The sequence below is a fragment of the Pterocles gutturalis genome, unplaced genomic scaffold (assembly GCF_000699245.1).
Source record: "Pterocles gutturalis isolate BGI_N339 unplaced genomic scaffold, ASM69924v1 scaffold16228, whole genome shotgun sequence".
Taxonomy (NCBI): Eukaryota; Metazoa; Chordata; class Aves; order Pterocliformes; family Pteroclidae; genus Pterocles; species Pterocles gutturalis.
The window spans coordinates 84,146-102,702 of NW_010123370.1; the positions used below are offsets into that span (position 1 = coordinate 84,146).

Below are 18,557 nucleotides of genomic sequence, written 5' to 3' on the forward strand. Positions count from 1 at the left end.
AGTGATAAAAGTTTTAAATGTTTTCTTTTTAATGGTGACCAATGTAGTTGTCAGAGATACTTATCTTCCCTCTCAAAAATGCTCATTTTCTTTTAACTAACAAATGTTTCTCTTTAATCTCCATTTGTCCATTCAACTGCTGATTCTGATGGGGGAATAAAAGCAAAACTTCTAGAAGAATGTAAGTTCCTGTCCGCAAAAACTAGGCTGTGTGCTGCTGAAAATTAATACTGATTGTGTTGCGAACTGAATTTGCAGGCCAAAAATGTGTGATTCTGACATTTTGCTGATAATTTGGTTTGCCATAGCTAGATGTTTTGTGCATGCAGTGTTCAGAAAATACTACTGTACGTAAATCAGTGTTCTGATATCTTGAGCAAATTTATTGTGTAATTTTGGTTGTGTGCTATCTGAACGTTAAAGTCCTTACTCAATATTAGCATGGGCAATGTCTTACTACTACTTTCAGGAGTAAATATATTTGATAAAAAAGAAATTAATTGGAATATATGTACTTACATACTATTTTACATGTTCAAGTTGAAGATGCTTTTATATCCTTAAAAACAGTGGATACAGTTACGCAAGCAGAACTCATATTTTATGGGATCTCCTAACTCAGTTCTAGTGTCATGGTTAATTTGAAAAGTTTTATGTGCAGCATGTAGTCCAGGAGTGGAGACTTCAGGTCTTTGATGTGCATCAGATGGAATATCCTATATGTTGGGCAGTGTTCGTGTCATGTCCCTTTTCAGAGTGTGCTTGCTTTTCCCAAGTAACCATCTGATGTGTGCTGACCCTGAGAACTGCCCCTGAGAGGGAAAAAGATTGTCTTCAAAGGCCCCCTCTCTACAGAAATACACAAAAAGTCATCATCATGTAAAAATGTCACCTTTCTCTTTTAAGCACTCTCCTCTCTGCAGTGAGGAAGAGGAGCAAAGCCCAGCTCTGCATGGCCTCTCCAGTTCTGCTTGGCTGCTATATCTCATTATCACTCCGTGATCTGATTTTTTTTTTTTTTCCTGGCTGTTTCTTGTGGGTAGGGCTTTACAGACAGCCATGTCTTTCTGTACAATGGAGTACTTAATGTATCATGGTAGGGGAGAATTAAAATAAAAATACCAATTTTACAATTTTAACTGGCTAGAGTGAGGCATGAGAACACAGCTAAATCTAATGATTGAAATATTTTGCTGGGGTGGGTAGAAATTACCCCAAAGCAGTAGTAAAGTGCACTGCTGGACAGACAATTTACAACATTTAGACAGGGATATTCACAGGCATGTTATTAAATTGGTTCCTTTAGACAACACCAAATTATGAACAGATTAATAATGTTGAGGAAGACATATTTCTCACTATCTTAATATCATAAACAGGACTATTTTAGTGCAAAAATGGGCATAGATAATGGTAACATATTCTAAATTACTTTAAATAGGTAGGCATCAACTACTTTGTCAGGTGAATAAATTCTGGTTTGTGCTACTCATTCTAGTGTACTTGATAGATCATAAATGTTTAATGCTTGTTTCTCCTGGGGCAATTCACAACACTGACTATATTTTCATTGGGCTTTTTAAGGAGAATCGGTACTAGACTGTTCCTACATGTTTACTGTGTTTGGAAGCTAGTTACTATGTTTGCCATTTTTTTACAGTTTTCTAATGCATTTTTTACTCCTGAAAAGTAGCTCCTAAAAGCATGCTTTGTAGATCAATTCAATATGTTGAGCACAATAAATGTGTGAAAAGTTTACACCCATAGAGAATTTGGAAATATATAAAGTGTTTAGAAATACAAAGCAATGTATTTTTTTTCTTATGTGTGGGTATATGTCTCACAACTGTTCATTCAGGATATGTTGGACTTAGAATTCAAGTATCCTTTGGTTTTGTGAAAATCTGTTGAAATCTGATGGATAGAAATGATATCCATTAAACTTTTGTCCAAGATCTTAATCCACTGTAAATCAGCATAGCTCAGTTGGAGGTTAGTGTAGCTAATGATTTACAAGAGTAGAGGGCTTCAACCTCCTAATACAAAGGATGTTTTAATCCCACTCTTCTATCAGCGATTTGGTTGCTAGTTACAATTCTGCTTTCTCTGCTTACAAAACTGTCTTGCTGATACTTTGAAAACATTGTTCAATTCTTCTCTGTTTCTTATATTCCATAATGAAGTGTTACAACCTCCTACGATAACTCAGCAATCTCCAAAAGATTACATTGTTGACCCTCGAGAGAATATTGTAATACAGTGTGAAGCAAAAGGAAAGCCACCTCCTAGGTTAGTAGCATTTTATTTTGCTTTTGTTGGCCTAACAGCATAGGAAAACTAGAAGAAAATAATGCAGCTTTTGTAAACTGACAAGTATACGCATATGCGTGTGCTTGCACACACAGAAACTTGCATGCACTCCTACCTTTGTAATTTAAACATCTACCAGATAGTGGCATAAATTTAACTCTTCTCATCCTTGGCATTTAAACCTTTCTACAGTCATCAAGTAACTACTATTTTTTTCTCCTCAAAACTCTAAAAATGAAATAATACTTGATTATTGCAGGAGCAGATAGGTAAATGCCTATGGAAGCACCAAGAGACATGCCATACTGTGAACTGGATCACATTCCAGATTTAGTCGTAGTGTCTAAGAAGAGTAACACTAAAAAATTCAAATTGAATATTTTGTAAATCATTCTATTTTATGAGACTTATCTTGAAATACATAAGCATTTTGTCAGAAGTTATGTAGTAGCCTTAATTTACCAAGTGTATTTAATAGCCTTAAGTTTTGGTTTTGGCAAAAATTGTAACCCTGTGTATAGATCAGATTCCTGATCATCTTCCATTTTAAGACCCTGTTTCAGTATCTTGAAATATTTGAAAACTACTTATTTCAAGGTACTGAGTACCTGTACTGGAAATAGCAGTAGCCATGATGCGTTATGGCATTGCTTGCTGGTTACTGCTTCTGATTTCAGAGACTGGAAAGGTAAATGTGCATCTCTGTCTTCTCAGTAGTGTTATGCTACAACTGAAGCAAAGTCGGTCTAGCTCACTAAATGTACTTCTTCTGAATAACCAGGGTTTTTTCGACATTATTTCTTCTGATTGCCTTGGATCATGGTCATTACCATGCTGGGAAGCAGAATGGAGAAGATGGAGATTATCTGTGATACTATCACCCTTTCTAGTGTTCTGTTAATGGTAGAAGTGCCATAAAGCTGCTGTCTTCCCAGCATTTTCATTTGGCAGGTACAATGCCATTCTCAAGAGTCTAGATGTTGACCTGGAGAACTTTGGGACTACCATACTGCTTCTGCAGATCTTTCTCTTGAAGGCCTTTTTTGGGTTGGATTTACCTGAGAGACTAAGAACATTGTTCATGAGATGGACATATCCGAGTCACGTACAGCACTTTGCTGTACAGCCTCATAATTTCCGTTGAACGTGTGTCTCATTTTGTTCCTCTGCTACAGAGGAAGTGACAGGATTTAAGTGCAGAATTTTCTAATGAGTTTTATAAGGTTGTGCTTAGTTTTGCTTAGTTTTAAATTACATCCAAATAATTTGTTTCAGTAATTAGTCTGGTCCATCTGTCTTGATGACCTGCTGCAAAGCTCTGAAGTTGAAGATTAACTTTCTCAGCCCAATTGTTTGTTAAAATGGAGTAACTTCTTATTGGTGAAAGCAGCTGGCATAAAGGTTTATACATGTGCTGCTACCCATAGCTTGAGCAGCAAAGATTCCGACTTTCATGTATCTCAGATTCAGGGGTTTGTACCACATTTGTTTCCTCTAATTTGAAGCTACGTGTCCTGATCTAATTTAAAAACTATGACACTGTATCCTGCAGTGTTTTTGGTAGAAGAGGATTACAGGAACCTCACGTTCTACAGCTTAACCCACAAGGTCATAAGAAACAGGTTCACAGTTGATTCACTGTGCGTGCTAGTCCTCCCAAAAGTACTGCAATGTGGTGCAGTGCTGTTGTTTGTGTCTGGTTTTGCTCTGCCCTACAACAAAGTGCATATAGTGTGTCCAGTCTTGCTCTGCTACTGCAGAAGGTCAGTGCACAATCTGAGTCACTTAAAATTTGAGTTTTTCTAGTACCATATGTTTATACTTTTTAGGAAGCATTCTAAACAGTAAGTATATATAGTGTTTGTGTTTAAGATTATAAAGCTGAAATATAACCAGTAGGAAGTCTGCTGTTCACAACATTTGAACCTGTGAGTGCTCAGCTTTGGTCTAGCTCTCTGTAACTGTACTTTTGGCCATTAACAAAGCACAAGTAAGAAATTGGTGTTCACGGTAGTATAAGTCGCAGACTGTAAATCTCTGCTTTTTAACTTTTTTTTAATGAGTCCTAATAGTCTTCATTTTTAGTTACTACTTTTCAAAACATCTCTTGCTTTGAGTAACACCAGTATAAATTTACTAGATTAATTATGGTCTATGGGACTGCAAAATTTCCTTTAAAGAATCATGATTGTTTGCATTAGAGTAGTGAAAAGAAATCAAACTCACCACACAGTCTTTAATTCACTTGCATAACTTTAAAATGGCCAAACCAATTAAAATAAATGGTCTCCTGCTGGGACCTGGGATGACACATTTCAGCCCAAAGCGAGTTTTTAAAGGCGGGTTTATAAACCCTTTCAACAATAGGTTTCATAATGGAAATGCTAATGCAGCTTTAGCAATATCAGTTCTCACAGATGTTACTGTATCATCTTTAGTAGGAAGAAAATCAGTTTTTTTCCATATACTATTAACTTCAGAATCTTTTAATGTATTTTTTTTAAATATTGACTTTGAAATGGCTCCTGTTAACAAGTCCAGCCAAGCCTTTTATCTTAAAGTATTGCCAGATTTTTTATATTAAAAAGTGCTCCATTACTTTATTAGTTAATTTAGTTTGGGAACAAGTCTTACTTATCTGCTAAATTAAAAATACCATGCATTATTGAAAATTACTTTTTTCTTCTTTCTCTCCATGCAATCTACAAAAGGCAACTGAAGAAGAAACTTTTCTTTTTGTTTTTATTATTTTAGCTTCTCCTGGACACGCAATGGAACTCATTTTGATATAGATAAAGATGCACAAGTAACAATGAAACCGAATTCAGGGACCCTTGTCATAAATATTATGAATGGTGGGAAGGCAGAAGCGTATGAAGGAGTATACCAGTGTACAGCAAGGAATGAACGAGGAGCAGCTATTTCGAACAATATTGTTATAAGGCCTTCTAGTAAGTGAAGTTCTTAATGTTCATAAAACGTGAAACACTTCAGTTTGCTTATTTTCTTACAAATGGTTGGCTTTTTTTTTCTGTCTTAAAAACTGAATCATCAAGGTGATCATGTTATAAGGAGTTGTATAGTTTCTGATATTCAGATTTAATAATGCATTGCATGTTTTCTCCAATATTCCTTAGAAAATTTAATAACCAAAATGCTTTCCTGGTTTTTTTTGGTATGTCTGGGTGACGTATCATGTTTTAAATTGGGTTGTATGTATAGTGTTACAATTAGAATAAAATGTTTAAATCCTTAATGCACATCATTGATGAGGACAATTTTTATTCTCTTTCTGATGCATGTATTCCATAGTTTTTATGATATCTTTAATACAGAACAGATTGGGACCAAAAAGAAGATAAAGCTAAAAAAATATTAATGGTAAACTGTTTCTACAGTTTTTATGTGATTTTTTAAATTTCAGGTCGATTTTTCAAGCTTCTCAACTTAAAATGTGCTGTTCTCACATGTTTTAATAAAATTATGTGTGTATAATACTGTTTCAGGAAGGTCTACCTTTTTTTCTGATTTACTGCATCACTTTTTTTTCATTATCATAGTATAAACATTCCAAGATAATGTTATAGACCTTTAGTGAGTAGCCAAACTAATTTGAATCAGTGGATGATACTTTCAGCAAATCATTGCTGTAAAAACTGTTTAAGGAAAACCTACTTTTCTCCCAAGAAAACATAAAAAAGAACAAAAAGTTAATCTTTAGGAAACATGATGGGACTTAACATTCTGATGCATGTAGTTCTTCTGTTGTTCTGGAATATTATGTGGATTTTTTCCTTAAATTCTGGAATTTTGGTCAATCCATAGTTTGTATATGTGTTGAAATTACTTTCCATAGGGTCTCCTTTGTGGACGAAAGAAAAACTGGAACCAAATCATGTTCGAGAAGGTGATTCACTAGTACTCCACTGCAGACCTCCTGTTGGCTTACCACCACCTATAATATTTTGGATGGATAATGGTGAGTTTCTTCTTTACACAGAATTAATTTACTTTTTGCAGTTTTTCTACATAGTTGTTCATTGCTTACCAAGACCACAGATGGTGGAGTTTCCCTCTAAGTTAAAATTTAAAGAATTTCCATTTCTATAGAAATGAAGAAAAAGCAGACATGCAGCCCAAAAGCATTAAGCCAGAAGCAGCTGAAGATCTTAATGTAAATTGTAGATTAGCACAGTGGGGAAGAATGGGAGGACAAGGGAGCTCAAGAGGAAACTTAGAAAGCTCTGTGTGCTTACAAACCCACAGACAGCATAATTGAACAAATGTGGAGTCTGCAGATCATAGTAATGGAGTGTGTATTATAATTGAGATAAATGTGTTCTTGTTTTCCCTTAGCTTTCCAGAGGCTGCCTCAAAGTGAAAGAGTTTCCCAGGGTCTAAATGGAGACCTTTATTTTTCTAATGTACAACCAGAAGATACTCGGGAGGACTATATCTGCTATGCAAGATTTAATCATACGCAAACTATACAGCAGAAACAACCCATTTCTGTAAAAGTCCTTTCAAGTAGGTATTGCATTACCTAACTACATACTTACATAGTATTAATCCATAATTCTTTGTCATATTTGACAAAGTTAAGTAGTGTTATGTTAGGGAATTTTGTCATTTTAACTCTGAATAAGAAATTACTGTATAAACTTAAAATGTAATCTTCAGTATTCCTGACCTATAATTAATTTTAAAATCTGTAATTTTTTTCCTTTATCAGGCTTTGTCTTTTGAAAAAATGTAAGATTTGAAATATTGAAAAAACACAGTGTAAAAAATAATAGTTTTCAAATGGTTTTCACGTCCAGGAATATCAAGTTACTATGATTACTGTAACTATTGAAATGGATTAATCAATCATTTTATTAACTCACCATGGCCATATTGTCACCTTTTGATTCCCAAGACTTTGATTTATCCCTCTTGTATGCATTCTTCATGATATTCTGTTTATTTCAGTGGATTCATTGAATGACACTATAGCTGCTAATTTGAGTGACACTGATATTTATGGTGGTGAGTTACGCTGGTCCCCACTGATACTCCCTGTTTCACAGTAGCATTTAGTTAACTAACTTCACCTTCATGGCTACTTAACCTGTTGTTCCCTTTTCAGTTTCTAATAAAGGTATCTATTAGTGCTGGTGATAATACATGCTTTAGAAAGGGACTGCACAGTGTGATAATTTCAAATATTTAATGGCTCAATGTTATTGTAAGGCATGGCTTATAAAAATACAAACTCTTATAATAAATGAGTCCTTTCACACTGGGGCAGATTTTAAAAATTGTATATTTGATTGCTTCTGTGCTGTGTGACTTTTTTATATTTTTCCTCCAATTTAACTAGTAGTTTGATATGTTCATTATCACTAGGACTATTCAATATCACATGCTGCATAATAAATAACAATTAAGCATTTAACAGATGCCCTTCACATTAATATTTTATTGAATGTACCATTCGTTTTTAACATATTTCATAAGTGTGAAATCTAAACACTTTAATACTCTCTGTATAAATAACTTTTTAGGGGAAGGTTGAGTTTTGTTTGTCTGGTGCTTAAGCTGATCTTTACATTAATCTATGTCGAATGGTCTTTTGTATATTGTGAATTAAATCCTCCCTAACAGGTGTGTTTAGTGAGACTGACTTTGGAGCAACACTGATACCGTAACAATTGAGGTTCTAGACTCTCCACTTGATATTGTGTGAGACAGATAGAAAATACATTATATTTCTTCTGGTTTTGGTTTTTTCCCTTGTCAAATGAGGCTTTGTACTTATTAAGCCATAATTTAGGAGGATCTAAAATATAACGGGGCATAGAATATTTTAATTCTCTGCATAAAAATAAGATGTCATTCAGGAACAAACAAGAAATATGTATCTGAACTCAGAATGATATATTAGGTGCAGTTAGTGAGGAAAATGCCATTTGGTTGTCTCACAACTCAGAAATACCAGAGGTATTTCTTCTGAATTTTTGTAGTCTTGCAAAATGAGTCAGCGGTCCTTAGTAGTGCTGAAAGTGGGTAGATAGTTATTGCCTGTGACTATCAACTGCATGCTTCACTCTAGACTGCCCTTTTCTCCCAACTTTTAAGTTGTTTGTGCAGTAGTTTTTAAGGAATTTATAGCACATGCTGTATGAAAATTAAGTGCTTTATTTATGTTAATCTATCAGTAAATCCTGTGCCCTAATAAACAAGAGTTTATTATGTTTATGCTCACATTTTTTAAAAATACAGTATTTTACTGTAGTGACTCAGACTGCTACTGCACTTTAGAGCAATTTAATCCTATATTTTTAAATTGCTATAGAAGAACAGTAGAGTATTTACAGAAAGCACTCTATTATTACAGAAAGCACTCTTGTTCTGACTTCCATGAAGGCACATGAAATACCATAATACTTCAAAAGCCAGCAGAGTAGAATGTCAGAAATGGGTCTTATATTTATAGCTGTCTGTTTACTGTGTTTATTTCTTGTGGATTAATCAATGGTTCTTTATTGCCAGACTGGGGAATGGCTTAGCTTCTGAAAAGATGCCTCACATTATCTGGAAAATATTGAACAAAGCATATTGCAAAGTGTAGTGTACCTTTTATCCGCTTGGTTTATATTTCTGAATAAAATAACTTTGCTTTATTTGTGCTTTGATGGAAGCCCAGAAATTTTTGGTAACTTTAAGTCTTGCACTAAGACTCACATCAGTTCCCTCGTACTCCCTGTAATAGTTCTGCTGAAGTGAATAGGGGCTGTTTAGGATTAAGGCTCATCATCCATCCATGAGGCTGCATAGTTGCCTATGTAAAAACTATGTATCAATTGCTCCCATCTTTAATAATAAAATTTTTCATGTCTGTGTTTAAAATTGCAGCATTTAACAGGTTGAGATATGATTATGTTGTTTCTGTCAAAAACCTAACTTGTTGAACTGTGTAGTTGTGTAACACAATGATGTTTAGTTGTGGCCAATGTGCAGCAAAATCTCTGTCCACAATGTGAGTGGCTGTATGCATTTGATCAATATTAAAATAAATAAACATGAAAATAAAATGTATATATTAATGATTTTATTTTTTTCTTGTTTCAGCCAAGCCAGTTACAGAGAGGCCACCAATTCTTCTAACACCAACAGGTAGCACAAGTACCAAGGTGGAACTCAGAGGAAATGTGCTTTTGTTGGAGTGCATTGCAGCAGGATTGTGAGTTACTTTTTAGGCAGTGTTTTTCTAAATAAAAATACAGAAGAAGAGGGAAACATTTCAGGGATGCTTAAAATGTTAACACTGTATAAGCTTAGATATTTCAAAGAAATAGAAATGCAAAATGGAAAGAGCCCTTCCTTAAAAGGAAGTCCACCGTTCACTTGGGCATCAGCAGATTCTAAAACTGACTAGGAAAATTAAATATTATGGCCTCTGCCTTCTCTATGCCAAACACTATGCACAGGATTCAGGTTATACCATTATTTTTATAAAAGACACAAGCAAGAAGCACCATAGGGTGACCTTGGACACGCTTATGCAGAATTGCACTCAGGAATCAAGCCTCCTGGTTTTTTCCTAGATTTACAATCAGGCTCTCAAATTACATAAAAATAGATAAGAATCTGATTGCCTAATCTGAAAAAGCTGCTCACATGCTAATAATTACTTAGAAGATCAGCTAGGTGTGAGTTGTTGCAACATATCTTCAGCTCCTTACATCCAGTTTCTCATTGTAATTGAGTTTAATTGGTACTTCGATGTAATGCAAGTTTGCTTCTGGTGGTTGATGTGCAAGTAAGAAATTGCTAAAGAGCAATTTAACTTCATGAACTACTTTGATCTTAAATCAATTTAATTCTCAGGAAGAAATCTGAGAATAGATTGGTTAGTGCAGAAGTGGAAAATCTTTAGTACCTATTTCAGGAACTGTAAACGTGTTTACAGTGCACAAAAGCATATAGTGCTGAGTGCTCTGAGGTAGCCATGAGGAAAGCAGCATGATGCAGCACAGCATCATGCACGTGTATTCACTTGCATAAGCTCCCTAGGACACACTCATGCACAGCTTGACACGGCTTGATACAAGCATCAGTGCAGTGTTTCTGTGTCAGCTGTGGTCTGCTCAAGTGTCTTTGCACCAGCAACACTAGCAAAACCACACCTGTGAGTGGAAGTAGCATCAGCTTGGGCAGTCTTCATCTGCAATATAGTTACAAGCTTTTTGACAACCCTGCAATAAAAGTATTCATTAAAATGGCTGGATAAAAATGGGGGAAAAAATTACAATATGATACATTATATGGCTTTGTGTCTTTAGCCACCATGTAATTTAAAAAAAAAAAAAAATTCAGTGAGGGAATATTTGCCTTGTATCATTACAATTTGAGAGAGGACATTCTACTCAGTAAGTAACACCTTGTAATTTCATGTAATATTAAAAGTATATCTCCATGTATTTGGACAACTGTCAACTTCAATAGACAACATGGGGCACAGCCAAGATGTAGACATGGTGCAGTGACAAGTAGCTATACTTGACTCAGCACTGACATTTTTTTCTTGGTTTCTCATAGGAAAGACTTCTCTCTCCTTACAGCTCTGCTGTAAAATTTATGACGTTCATGAAGCACTAGAGTGTTGCTAAAATGAAGGACCATTATAAACTTGTAATTGTCTGAAACTACCTTTTAAAGTACCATAAGCATCAATTTAATAGTATAAGTGCAATAAGATTTGAAATACTGTTGTAATAATTTCGTAACCATTAAGGTTTTTAGATTAATCAGCAAACAAATGCATTCTAAAGTTATTAAGCCTTAGAACAGATGGTCGTTTACAGTGTTAGTGAGGCTTGTCATTTCCTAGAAACAAATGCTGACGTATTTTGCACATTTGCTGGACATGCCCCCGAAGCTGCGTAAAGGCTCTTAAAATATTTTTTTTTTAAAATATGTGTTCAAAAATTAATGTATTGAACTCTTGCCTTCCTTTTCTCCAGTCCCTAAGTTTGATTTGTGCTTTTGCTTCTCCAGACCCACACCGGTCATCCGCTGGATTAAAGAGGGTGGGGAACTGCCAGTCAACAGAACATTTTTTGAAAACTTTAAGAAAACTCTCAAGATTATAGATGTTTCTGAAGCTGACTCTGGGAACTACAAATGTATAGCAAGAAATATATTAGGTTCTGCTCATCATGTCATTTCAGTAACTGTGAAAGGTAATACTAAAATAATCCTTAATGTAATATTGTCACTGTCCAGAATACAAGACTGAAGTAAAGCTTTCTAGGATAAAATATAGGTGAAAGGATGAATGATAATGGTAAAAAAACAGAAACAAAACCAAAAATGAACTAAAGAAATTATCATTAAACTGACTGAATTCTACCACTGGAAGGACTTTACTATCTTTAATCTCTTTATTTCTTTTTCTAAAATTTGTTATTTTGTAAAGCAACAGTCTAAATGTTGTAGTAACAGCAGTAAAATAATTTGTTAGCTTGTTCCAGTGGTAACATTTATTTGAGATCCTATGGTTAGCTGCCATTACACAAAAAAAAATGTTTTTGTATCTTCCTCCCATCTCTCTTCTTCATCTCCTTATTTTCTCAATCTTTTCTGCTCTCCATTTGTATAGCCCAGTTACTTTGTCTTCTGTGTTTTACTATTTGTCTTACGGTCTTATATTCTTCTTCCTTTTTCTCTCTTAATTGACATTTTTCTGTTTTTCTGTCTTCATCGTTTTTAACCAAGATGAAGTCTTGCTCATTCTAAAAGCACTTACAGTATGCTTGTCCAAATAAGAATTGTGAGGATGTTTTGAATACCATGAAAGAAAAAAAAACTGGAATGACAGCTAATTAGTCATTGCAATAATCAGTTGTAGTGCTTACTTTGCATACTAAGTAGCCACTTAGTTTATTGTAGACCAGCATCGTTTTATGATCACATTCAACCTCCTTTTTAAGAACGCAAGTTTAATTTTCTGTTTGCATCTGTCCATCAATACAAAATCTGAAATTTACTTGCAAGATGTGATATCATATGCTATTTGTGGTTATTTAGTGTAAAAGAGATGGAGACACAGGTGAATATCTTTTGATAAGGACAGCATTCCATCCATTTTGTTCTCTGTGTGTTTTCAGCTGTCTCAGGTAAACATCTGGCCCCACTGCAATCACCAATTGAATTCAGCGAGACCAAGGATTTTGCTGTTTCTGAATTTCACCCCTGACGCAAAATCTTTTTGTGTAATCGAACCTGAATTAATTTCTAACAGCCTAACTACTGTGAGCGTGGCTGTCTGAAGTTAATCAAAAGACCACTCTAGTCTCTGCAGATTCCATACTCAGATAAATTTTGCTTTCTTTAGGAAAAGCAAATTAGATTCAAAGCAGGCAACCCTAAATGAAACAAAGAACCTCTTGTTGCTTATCTCTGAATTTTGAAGTAAATAGCTGCAGCTTTTTAATGCAGCAGGTAGCCAACAGCTCAGTTTAGCCAGTTGTCTTCTAGTTACCATGACTGTGCCTTGTGATTTTCTGTACATAATTTTGGAAAACGATTGCTGTGTTTCTCTTCCTAACCCCAGCTGCCCCATACTGGATAACAGCACCCAGAAACTTGGTCTTGTCTCCTGGAGAAGATGGGACATTGATCTGCAGAGCTAACGGCAACCCAAAGCCTGATATAAGCTGGTTAGCAAATGGCGTTCCCATAGCAAGTAAGATTCTTAATTACATTATGGGTGGATGAGTAAGAGAATATGAGAAATATCAAGGTGCTTTTTCAAATATAAATGAAGAGCATGTATTTGAATAGTTTCTGCCTGACAGGTAATACTTAATTATAGATGAGGTGATAAAAATACCATGGTTCATAAAAGGGGAACGACAAAATGGGCTCTAATGTGCTTGAGAGCACTCAAATTTGTGACCACACTCCTGATTATCCTGTCTGGTGTTCTGCTGGTAGTATCCTTACAGAGCTGGGGCCATAATAACAAAGCTGTGCCATGCCCCTTTGACAGGGATATTACTAGAGTGTAATTTTTACCATTGTTTTGCCATGCTGGTCGCGTTTGCTAGATCTCTCCTTTGCCACCCCGCTGCAACACTGATTTTGTCTGGAAATTTTAAAGGTGACATAGAAAGTCAAGTCCTCACCTCTGTGGATTTACAGAGCACTTTTGCTGGATTTGCAGCTTACAGTATGTTTGAGCTTTCCAGGCTTCAGCACTAAAAAGCAGCAGCAGCAAAAGTGACTGGATGCGTCAGCAAGTGCCTGGCAAACAGCTTGTGCCAGTGGGTGTCAAAGAAAAGGAACCCCTAAGGCAGTGAAACAGCTGTTTCTGTGTGCATGGGTAAGAAAAACAACCCTGAATTGGTGACTGAGTCACTTAATTGTTGCAGTATTATGACTGGCAACACTGTATGACAGACCCAAAATAGCTGCTATATATAGCACAACTTTACTTGGGAGGAATTTGCTGGAGGACACTGCGGTGTCTTGTCAGTTGGGTTTGCACTTGGCATAGCCTGTATTGGAAAATCGTACTTGGTCCTTCTACCTTTATCCTTCCTCTTTCATGAAACAATATTATAAAAACAATCTACCCTCTTGACTTGTAAGAGATAATGTGCTCTAAAATATTGGTCTGTGCTGACCTATTGAAAGTATGACAGTGTAACTTTCAGGAGTTTCAGGAGATGTTTAATTCTGTGGATGAAGTAAATGTCAGAGAGTTTGGGACAGGCAAGAGGATTCTCTACAGTGAGAATCTAGGAAATGGCAACAGGTAAATGAGAACGCTCATTAGATATATTCAAAATATTTGGGATACAAGCGAGATTGAACTGAACTGGAAGGAAAAATGTGCAACTTTGGGGGGAAAAGTAATGTTATATATTGAAACAGATAGAAATATGTAGCAAAGAACCTCTTTCAGGGATCCTAATTAAATGTAAGTTGAGATCTCTACCATGAGATTTAGAATGAGAAGTTTCCATTGGTTAAATAAGTTATGTAAGCTGACATTAACCAACATTTCCAACTCATCAGACAATGGTAAGTATTACAGGAAAACAGGAAAATGTAAGTAATTTTATATTGTATATATTGTACATAAATGTATCATAACGCGTGCCCTATAATCAAAGTTTGGTACCTGTCCTGCTCTTTCCTTTCTAGGTTTTGGGTGGTCTCATCTTCCTTACTATTTTCTGTATAGTGACCATTAACTTTTAATGGTTTGTTTTGAGGAGATTTTTATCCTGCTGTCCTGATTGTTTAACTCTTCTTTTTGGGCCTCTTGACACATACAATCTTCTTCACCTGGCTACAAGATTCACCTTTCCCTCACGCTGCTTCCTGGTCAAAGCTGTAGGGACATACTGTTCAAATGACAGACAAGTACATTTTCCAGAAAAACAATGATGTTTTCTGAATTCTTGCAGGATAGCACAGAACACTAAGAAACAGTGTTTTCAGAAGCAGCTGCAGGATACTACCAAATTGCCCAGATATGAGGGCAGCATATACTGGCTTGCTGGACTCGAGGAATCAGTACATTATTGAAGGGAACTCAGTAAAAATTAAGAGACTTGACTTAAATTACCCACTCAATCACAGCAGGAAAAAAAAAAAAAAAAAGAACACAGGAAAGAAATAACTGTGTGTCTCAGCCTTATGTTAAAGTCACTTTCTCTGCTGAGAATAGCTGAAGTTTTATGCACCTTAAATATTTAAGTGCAAGTGTACTGGATGCTCCAGTACACAGAGTCTGTCAGGGCATCTAAGAAAGAAAAGCATCATGATCACAGAAAGTACAGTTCTTAAGATTTTTGTGCTTTTGTTATCAAAAGCTGGTCTGGAAACAACCAAGTACAGTGTGCCTTTTTGTTCACTTGTTACTAAATTATAAAATTGTGCCCCTCTTCTTCCAGCTGGATGATTAGTAGATCACTGTAAAAGGAAACTAAAGCAGCTGTTTCAGCTTCAGGGCAGTGCTGAGAGAGCTACACCCATGGCAGGATTTCAAAGAAAAAGAGCTACATTTGAATTTCAAAGCCCTGCTGTTATCATATATCCCACAATGTGCCTCCTGTGGCCCAGTAATCTGTTTGCAATACTTTAATTTTCTATTGGAAAGCACAACTGGGAGATGCTTAATTCTTCCAGTTTTGTTTTTCCGTAATAGAGTCAGACAAGGAAGGAAGAATGTTGAAGAAAGAACCATTCGTCCATATCTCAGTCAAAGGGTGAGGCTTAAATACCAAAAGGGAAAAGGGAAGAATAAAGAAAAATATAGTGTGTCTTAAGCGCCTATGAAGAAAAATAGTTATGGCATTAATTTTGTTCTGGATTATATTAATCAAAGTAAAAAGATATTTTTAAAGGAAGATTTTAAGTTTCTTTGAAATATTTTAATTAATTTTCTTCAACAGTAATGCTTAAAAGAAAAACTGAAGTGATAAGGACCTAACCTCCTAATGTTTACTCACAGGAGTAATTTGAACTCACATGCACAGTCCCGTTGAGGTCAATTAGAATTACTTTGGCAAGCAGCAATTGAAAGTTCAGTCCATGACTCTGCCTTGCTTTGTGCTTCAATTACCACTCAAGATCTGCATTATTTATACCACTGCATAATCTGTTGTGTTTTACTGCTTAGATATTCAGCATGGTTTTACAGAAGGGAAACCATGCATGAGGTATCTCAACTTTTAAGAAAGTAACAACCCGGATTAATTGGGAAAGGAAAGCACTTTCATTATTGGACTTCAGAAAGGCATTGCAAATACTGCACAAAAGACTAATTTATTGGTTCAGTGGTTTATAGTTCATGATGAGCTATTAAATATTGAATACACTCAGATTTATACAAAGTAGTACACTGAAAGGCACTGTTTATCTTCCTTTAACATGTTCTTCACCTGTTTATATCACATTTCACATTGAATTTTAGGTTTTAGTTAGTCTTCATTAGTAATCAGATTGAATTCAAGGGAGAAACATTAGCTCTTGGATTTCCTTTGTGAAAGGCCCTGATAATCCCTGGCTCAGAGATTCATCATCCATCGTGCTTTCTGTGAGTACACACACAAGCTGTTCACCGCAACCATGGGAGGGTGGGGAGAAATCTGCTGGACTCTGGCGCCCAGAGGAGTTCGGTCTTGGAGAGGAGAGGACTGCCAGGGAAGGCATTTATCCACCACTTCTGCTGTCATCATGTTGGAACTGCTCATCTGGCCTAGGAACTGCAGCAGATGTGAAAACCTTTGATAATCAGTTTGGTATTTTTTATTCTGCACAAGGACAGTCATGGCTACTGCAGGTAATAATGTGCTGTCCCTTCAGAGGTAATAGTGCTATCAGAATCAGAAACTTGGAAACAAGCATTTCATTTGCTGAGGAGCAAGCAAGATTGGGAAGAGAAGGAAAAGAGGCCATCTTCTTCCATGTCCCATCTCTTCCAGAATGAAATCTTTATCAGTTCACTGTAAGGGGTAGAGTAAGGCAAAACTGGATTACTTAAGTTTCTTGTTTTTCTTGCTTAGGTTCAGACTTGGTTTAACCCTATAGGTTCTCAAATGTGTGATGCACTATACTGCTCACCCTTGCTATTTCACTACCAGTTCAACTCCAAAGGCATAGCTTCCAGCCCACGTCACCTCTCCCAAAGAAAAAAGGGATTCTCATCACTTAACATTCTCTAAGTATGTAATATGGTACTTAGGCAATATGATTAGAGATCTGAGAGGACAGATCTGTCTTGCATAATAGTCCCTGATTTGGGCTCATATTATGAGGCAAGTAAGCTAGATGCCAGAAGGGCATTAACTCGATGGTCATTCATCGACCGTATGGTTTATGATGTACAGAAAACCAGGAGGTCCCTCCATGAGGGACTTGTCTTATCAAGCCACTTTGATGAGTATGCACTGGATATTCCTCCCAATTTTCTTGGCTGGTTGATTGATAATGTTAAGTCCTGGTTGTCATAGCTAATCTGTCTGAAAACAAATGTCCAAAATTATACAAATAATACTTCAAAAATCCCATTTCAGACATTCAATTGTAGTTAGTTTTAACCACAGAAAGACTTTTCTAGTTTTGAAAGTGGTTACTATATTACTAAATTACTCATTAACATGAGTTTTTGGAGGATGAAGCACATCAGGAAGAATGATAGGATACTTCTAGCAAAAGTTCCTATAATACAAGTGATCCTGTGATCCTGTCAGAACTTGAAAAGCATACAAGAGCATCACTATACAAGGACCACATGTTTCTACATTCACATCAGAGAACACCTAACCTTCTGTCGTTGATTTCTTCATATTTTTCCACAATAGCAGGGTCTTCAAAGTCATCTCTGAAGTTAGAGCTGTTGAAAATCATGGCTTAAGAGTCAGTACTGAGCTCAAGCTCCCATTTACATTCACTATTATTTGTGCATAAACTTAAGGACAGAATTAAAGTAATACTAGAACTACAACAACAAATGTTCAGTGTAAAAATCTAAATCAATTGTCTCAGCTTGTCTGAGAAACTAATATTCTACTATTGATGCAAAATGATAACTTGGCTTTAATGAAGAAAAGAGTGACTAAGCATTGTAATACTTAAACAAAAGACTTTGTGTTATTACATTCGTTATCAAACAATCGTATATAGCCACTGTGAATGCATAGCAGAACTGATTACTTTTGATCCATAACTTTGATTTGCTAAATAAGATGCAGGGATCTAAAGACAGTGGTGAATATTTCTGCTTTTCTAAAGAGAAATTATTCTCCGTTTTCACTGTGTTTTTCTCTGACATTTTACTGGTCTAGGTAAGGTTAGCTCTTACACATGCCAAAGATGTATGTGTTCTCACTGATACAGGGAAAAGCAGTCATTTTGTTCCTTTTTTTTTCCAGCTTGTTTTCAGCCAGAGGGAATCTCTAGTACAACATCTGAGAATGACATCAGCATTTTCACTATAGAATGTAAACGGTGCTAACATATCCTACAAACTATGATTATAACCCACATGTTTCTGAAAAAAAAAGTACACCCTTAGGTTACATCATACTTCTCAAGCAACAAAAACCACCCTAGTTCAGTGCCCTCTGGGACCTGGAGTCTAAGTTAGCAGAGCTGAGAACTTCTGATGTCAGCTGGATCTCATACGCGCTTTGTTGTATTTCAGAATGTGATAACAATATCAGGAACTCTGATTTCAGGAACAA

The 18,557-nt window shown here is 35.8% G+C and overlaps 1 protein-coding gene across 1 annotated transcript; it reads left to right on the forward strand.

Moving 5' to 3' along the window:
- Positions 1-2,089: 2,089 nt before the first annotated feature.
- Positions 2,090-13,042, forward strand: LOC104464999 (neuronal cell adhesion molecule-like; the record flags this gene model as incomplete). Its single annotated transcript, XM_010077887.1, has 7 exons — positions 2,090-2,289; positions 5,065-5,261; positions 6,167-6,289; positions 6,667-6,837; positions 9,424-9,535; positions 11,353-11,537; positions 12,911-13,042. Coding segments are annotated over 7 exons (1,120 nt in total), but the record flags the coding sequence as incomplete, so codon positions are not given.
- Positions 13,043-18,557: the final 5,515 nt, after the last annotated feature.